Below are 7338 nucleotides of genomic sequence, written 5' to 3' on the forward strand. Positions count from 1 at the left end.
CTTGAAATAAACCCATTTCCACCATGATAGCTGAATTGTGAGTTTGTAACCTGTGGTTATTTGACGATGAATATATATCACTAACACTTGTGATTTCAATCAATGTAAATATCATCCACAAATGGCATTTAATACCACATTCGATATTGGGAATATCTTTCCATATCTTTGGAATATATATCCACAAGTAAGTAAAATTCTTTGTTTTTTATATTTGCACATGTTATTATTGTTTTGAAATTATAAAAAATTGTTTATATATATATATATATATATATATATATATATATATATATATATATATATATATATATATATATATGTATATATATATATATATATATATATATATATATATATATATATATATATATATATATATATATATCTATTTTGTGAAGTAAAGAACTTGCTATATGATTTATATATCTAAATCATAATATATCATTTATTCTATCTCTATCTATGTATAACTTCTTCATTTATATAACTGATAATTTATCTTTCGTATTTGTAAATGTTTTTCTTATATATTTATTATTATTATTATTTTATAATTATTATTACTATTTTGATTAGTAATATAATTGTATATTGTGTATTTTTTTAAATTTTTTTTTATCTTTTTACCTTTATTAGTTACTAATTCCATTTCCCTTCTTCTAGATATGGTATCAAGATTGTATTGGCGTGTGATGCCGATACGCATTACATGTGTAATGCGATTGCGTACTTGGGGAAGGACACTGTCCAGATACCTAGAGGATCGACGCTTGGAGAAGTTTTTACGTCTGATCTTGTGGCACCTTTTCAGAGAAGTGGCCGCACAGTGAGGACGGATAACTTTTTCACGACGCTACCGCTTGCTTTGCCACTCTTGGATAAGGACATGCATTTGTGTGGCACCATTCGCCAAAAGCCTTATATTCCTAAGGAACTTACGGAGAAGGTGCTTCCCCCAAAGGAGTCAGTGGCAGTGTTCAATTACGAACACAATCTAACTCTACAGTGTCAGCAAATTAGTAGGACTAAGAAGGTGATGCTGTTGAGTTCCCTGCATCATGATCCGTCTGAAGTCGAAAAAAGGAAGACCGACATTCAGATGTTTTATAATGCGACCAAGGGAGGTGTAGACACATTCGACCAGATGTGTTCTACATCTAGTTGTATTCGTAAGTCACGACGCTGGCCTCTGACTCTCTTTTATGGGATATTGAATATAATAATGGTCAATTCTTATATTCTCTATACGTCCATGCCTTTCACCAAGCCAGTGCCAAAGCGAACGTTCCTCAGAGATATCGCCTACGAGTTGTGTGCTCCCCAGGCAATACATCGGTATCTAACGTCACACAGTTTGTCGAAAGGACTCCGTCAAATCATGGTGGATACTTTCAAGATACCTGAGCAGGTCCCACCAAGACGTCGAATTCCCGTTGGCCACAGAAAACTCCCTAAAAGGATTCGCTGTCACAGCTGCCCGCCTAGGGACGACCGCAAGACAAACACTGCCTGTCTCCTGTGCAAGAGTCCTGTTTGTCTGGTCCACCAGAGTGTCCTCTGTCCAAACTGTAGCATCTGTCCAAACTGTAACGCAGCGTTATTTGTAAGTTACAACATGAAAATTTTGTTTACTTCTTTTTTGATTGAATATCATCAAATTTTATTACCGAAAATATTATTATTGATTTACAATTTTCTTTTTTTTCGATTTTATTTCCCTTCAAATTTTATATTCGTAAAATAATAGACATTCATCCAGCAACCCACCATACAATTTTTATGTATATCCAAGAATAATTAGATTAGTAAATAACACCCTCATCAAATTTTATTACCGAAAATATTATTATTGATTTACAATTTTCTTTTTTTTTCGATTTTATTTCCCTTCAAATTTTTTTTTTTGGGTCAGCATTCTAATTTTATATTCGTAAAATAATCGACATTCATCCAGCAACCCACCATACAATTTTTATGTATATCCAAGAATAATTAGATTAGTAAATAACACCTTGAAATTGACATACCCTTCCTACATTTCAGGAGGCAGAACAGGGAGTCTGAGTCAGTGTGGTTGGCGGCCATTTTGTGGACATATCCGAAGCGTAAGTTGCCATATCTATATATATTCTTGTTCCCTATAAAATTTGTGATATTTTGGTATATTTTTACCTGCATAAAATCATATTATATATTATATATAGGTATTTTTTTACGAAATTTCTAAGTACTCAAAAAATGACCTTTTGATATGGCCCCTGATATAAATGTAATTTACAAAATAATGAAGATTTTTTTACATATTTCTATTCTAGGATAACATGTGTTTATTCCATAAAAAAATTAGCCAATTCGGATTTCATTTGGGTACCTAAAAAAATTCATGAAATTTGGACACATTTTTTTTGGCCAAAAAAAGTTACCCTTTTTTTCTCATTTCAGATCTTCACCTCTATGGGTCCGATTTCATCCAAAATATAGCAAGATGTGTCCTAGACATTCAAGGTTCAATCCCTAAAAATATTTTTGTAAATAGGAGAAAAATTATTTTTTTATGAATTTTTATGTAAGGTTTTTTTTCTACTTATTTTTTTAAAATATTTATAATAAATAGTTTTTATGCAGATGAGTAGTTTTTATCTTTACAGTAGTTTTAAGCATTCATTTAATTTTTTTTTGGTAAAAAAAAAATGAGGTTACTGCAAAAAGAGATTTTTCAAGAATTTTTTTCGGAGTCGGGGTCGCGCGCGACCGAGTATACCCTTAAAGGGGTGTCCGAGGAGCGTACCTATCCAGGGTTAAACGAATATTAAAAACGACTGATAAAAATATTCAGAGAGCACTTCATGATTGCACTTGAAAGAAAATCTCTTCTGGGTAGGGTACATATGGTGATTGACAATTTTTATTCAAAATAAATGCAAATCTTAATATTAGTGGGGAAGAAATCAACAATGCATCGCAATCTGCCGTTATCCTAAACAGAAGTCCAACTGATTGCTGAACTATCGTGGAAAATTAAAACAAAATCCCAGGGCTAGTCAGTCTTTAGCTAATTTAGTAGAGAGATAATAACCCTGAGGTTAATATATCAGCGAAGAATTTACAGTCAAATCGCTTCAATGGATTATTTTCAAAACTTGTGGGATTAATCGCAAGAAGAAAAAATGAAAGGATAACCATCGTGTTTTGGGGTTGAATACCTGTTTATTGAACGGACAGAAACTGAAGCATATGGTTAAAGGCTTAAAACAAACTCATGTGCAAAAAAGGCAAAGGACAGGACAATGACCCAGAAACTAACGGACCATAGATCAGCATCTAAGCCCCTCTACACCAAAGCTAAGCTAGGACCAGGGAGAGCAAGGCAATTGTCGCCGATGCTTCTGTAGGTATAACTATAGGCTCTCCCAATTCCCTACCATTCCTAGTTCTCAGGAATATTAAGGCTTTGAACATAAGTGAAAACTTTTTCAAGCTGTGTGTGGACCACAAATTTCAGAGTCCACGAATCACGAGTCAAAGTTGTTAGTCACTTGGCCAATGATGATGAACTCTACGAGCAAAACAACTATAGTTGCATGCAAATGCAGTGCATCGTATTACTGTGTGATGGTGAATACTAAAATCATAACTTATAGTTCACTTAAGCAGATTATCAATAACACTATTAACTTGGAGTATAGATACTAGAGTACGTATGAACTGCAAGTTGTCAAAGCAAACTAAAGTGAATCACATTGGTTGTTATTTAGACGTTTGGCCTTGATCGGGCCATCCGCAGATTATGAGGCTCAGGTCGGGCGTTGTGAAATCAACGTAGGTGCGTATCTGGTTTGCCACCAAGAGCTCTAATGGCCGATTCACAAGAGACTTAGCTGGCTCTATGTCATACCTCATGAAATGAACCAAAATACAAATGCTGCTAAGATAATTTTAGATAAATGGCAAAAGTAGATAAGTGCAGTACAACCTAAGCTAGACCTGAAAATTTACATCTAGATTAATACCTCAAATTTGAACTAGATATCCATTGATACGAAAAAAATACGGGAAATTCCAAGAAGTATTATGAAGAGGCTATTGCAGTGAGAGTTATAGTCAAAAGCGGAAGCATCCAAAGGATAGGCCAATAATAACATTTTAGGGGAAGAGAGAAGCTCCCATAAACAGATGAAATTCGAGGAATACGTCATAGAGGTAATAATTGAAGTGTCTCTATTTTAAGACACTATGATAAGTACAACTTTTTATATACATGTGGCATGAAAGCTATTTCTCTACCTTGAAAAAGAATTACATATAGACAATTAAAATAAAATTGGGTAAACTGTATTTTTTTTCCATTACATAAACATCGATAACAATAACAATAATAATAATAATAATAATAATAATAATTATAATAATAATAATAATAATAATAATAACTAGCAGGTGCAACTCGGGACGGATATTGTTTATGAGATCGGTATTGTCCCTCGTTGATGTCGTTCACTATGACGCACTTCAATGAAATGCTGCTACATTTAACAGAATATTTAATACGGCTACATGATAGCTGGGACTTTTAAATTGTAGATATTACAATGAAATCTGGCAGGAACAGAGAAAACATATTTTCCATCAATCCATAAAATTTACATTTGGATATGTGAATTATCCTAGGAACAATTTCCTCCACCGCCAAAAATAACCATAACGAAATAAACGTCTGCTGTGGCTTTTTTTATGGCATATATCAACATGAAAATTGATCTGGACAAAATAAATATCAATCCCATAAATCCCTGAAAATTTCATTTATATATGTAAATATTTTATGAGTAATTTACGGCTCCACCGAAAATCGGCCTCCATTGGATATCGAAAAATGGCTACTGACTTTTTTATGGCAAGTTTCAATACGAGAATTGGTTTAGCCTAACACACATTTAAGCCTGTGAAAATAATATGGATATACACAAATCTCTAGGAATGGTTAGCTCCTCCTTACTGATTTTTGCTAAAATTCGTCAATTACGAACAGGAGTGACAGCGAGGGCATGCCTATAACAGGTATGAACATGAAAGTTGTCAGAAATGAAGCTTATATATATATATATATATATATTTATATATATATATATAATATATATATATATATATATATATATATATAAACCTCTCTATCTATCTATCTATCTATATATACACACACACACACACACATATATATATATATATATATATATGTATATATATTCATTTATTTATAACTAAATAATACCTTAGAATTTCATATGAATATATTGACTGATATAATATAGGAGTTATTGACTCCGTCGCCGAAAATATCAGCTGCCCCCCCCCCCCCCCCCCCCGCCCCCTCCCCCCCCCAACCCACCCTGAAATCTATAGTTAGGGAATGATTGGGCTGTGGGTTGGGTGAGGTATCTTAAAAAAAAATTGACATTTCATATAAGGTCACTCACTTCGTTCACGGTAATTATGATTATAATGATGATTGTTAGGAGTAACACAAATAATAGCTAATATTAGGAAAATCAAATCAGGAGTAATATAAAATACCTACATGGTATAAGTTTTTCAAAAACAGTAGACATAAATTACCCAAAGATGGATTATCAGAAGCATAATTATATGACAGAAAATATAATCTACTCCACTGTTTATTTAGTTACAATGCTTCTCCAAAGGAAACGAAAACAAGTGGAAGGTATCCAATTGTCTACGAGATGTGTGAGAGGGCTATTGGGTGATAACAGAAAGGTAAGGTAAATGCAATTAAACTTCATTAAACAGACATCGAGCTTATGTACCAGGACTTACGAACAAGGATGTCACAAAATTTCAAGCAAAATAAAACATGAGCTAGTATGCATACACAGGTTTGTCTGTTATCATTGCTGGGAAGAGTGAGTGATAAGACAAACAAGCAAAATTGTAACTGTGTACGAGCATGTATGAATCATTTGTGGTACATGGCTACCCCCCGTAAAAATTACATATATGTGGAGAAGGACGCTCTGCTTTAGAGAGACATATTATAGGTGGGTCATCTGGCAGGAGATATACAGGATTTAGGCTATCAATGGAGACCAGGTCTTCTTTGCCACTCATGTTAATTAAGAAAAACTTCAGTGTACAACAGATCGTGAGTGAAGGATTTATGTAAGGTAGCGTTATCCATGGCTTGTTATTGTGATTGCGCATTAAAACCTGTGTTGCTGAGTGCAGATCTGTTGGTATGTGTTGCATTGCTGGGGGCTTGAAAGTCTGCCGGCATGGAGTAAGTTTTCCCACAACGAGATATAGTTGCTGGAGATTATTGGAGGAGGTTGTAGATGAAAAAATAAAATTAGCTGGGATGACCATCCAGACACCCAGAGCATCTTTAGGATGTCATTCTTAGTCACAGGAGGATCCAATGAAGCTGAATAAATCTGTTAGAGTCATTGCAGCTGTACATCAAGGCTGCTCTGAAGGTGCGATGAAATCGTTCAACCATTCCGTAGGCAGCAGGATTGTATGTGGTTGTGTGATGTAGGGTGATCCCCAGGAGATTCGCTAATGATATCCACAATTGAGAGATGAAAGTGGTATCCCTGTCAGAACTAATATGTTCAGGGATACCGAATCTTGCTATCCACCCTGAGAGTAAGTCAGATGTACATGAGATGGATTTTGGAGTTTCCATGGGAATGACTTCAGGCCAATGAGCGGTAAATGACAGTAAACAGGTAAGGATGTCCTTTTGATGTGGGCTGGGGAACTACTGCGTTGATGTGAATGTGAGGTAAATGACGCTGAGGTTAAGGAAAGGTCGCCACTCCTGAATTCATGTGTCGATGTAATTTGAAATGTTTGACATGAAGTAGAGAACGAGACATAATTCTTAGCATCATTGATAATGCCATGCTAAATTAATTTTGTCTTCAGTAGCTGTTCCGTAGATTAGCACGAGGGATATAAAAGGCCATGAATGAAATCAAACACTTGCTGGCGCATGGGAGTATGTATCCATGGATTTGGTCTACCAGTACTGATGTCACTAGTGAGAGTGGCGTTGGAGTCCTTGAGGGCAACATTTTCCCAACAGAGTGATGTGCAGGATGTCCTAAATACTTGGTAACTTGGATCTTCTCATTATGCTTCTGCCAAGGCGTCGTAATCTAATCCTAAGTGAATGGCGGCCTTTGTGTTTCTTGATGGGGACATCGGCAATGGGATTCATTAAGCCACAGCGAAGAGATATCGATGTTGACGTGCAGACTGTAGAGTGAAGGCATGCACCAGAGGCATGTGGTCCATGTGAATGACGAACCTCTTAAG

General features: G+C 35.0%; 1 protein-coding gene across 1 annotated transcript; it reads left to right on the top strand.

Moving 5' to 3' along the window:
- The first annotated feature begins 906 nt into the window (after window positions 1-906).
- LOC137643845 (piggyBac transposable element-derived protein 4-like) lies at window positions 907-2108 on the top strand. Its single transcript, XM_068376573.1, has 2 exons — window positions 907-1606; window positions 2047-2108. The coding sequence occupies exons 1-2, from the start codon at window positions 1040-1042 to the stop codon at window positions 2065-2067; spliced, it is 588 nt and encodes a 195-aa protein (XP_068232674.1). The 5' UTR covers window positions 907-1039; the 3' UTR covers window positions 2068-2108.
- The last annotated feature ends 5230 nt before the right edge of the window (window positions 2109-7338 follow it).

This window comes from Palaemon carinicauda, chromosome 1 (assembly GCF_036898095.1).
Source record: "Palaemon carinicauda isolate YSFRI2023 chromosome 1, ASM3689809v2, whole genome shotgun sequence".
NCBI classification, from domain to species: domain Eukaryota; kingdom Metazoa; phylum Arthropoda; class Malacostraca; order Decapoda; family Palaemonidae; genus Palaemon; species Palaemon carinicauda.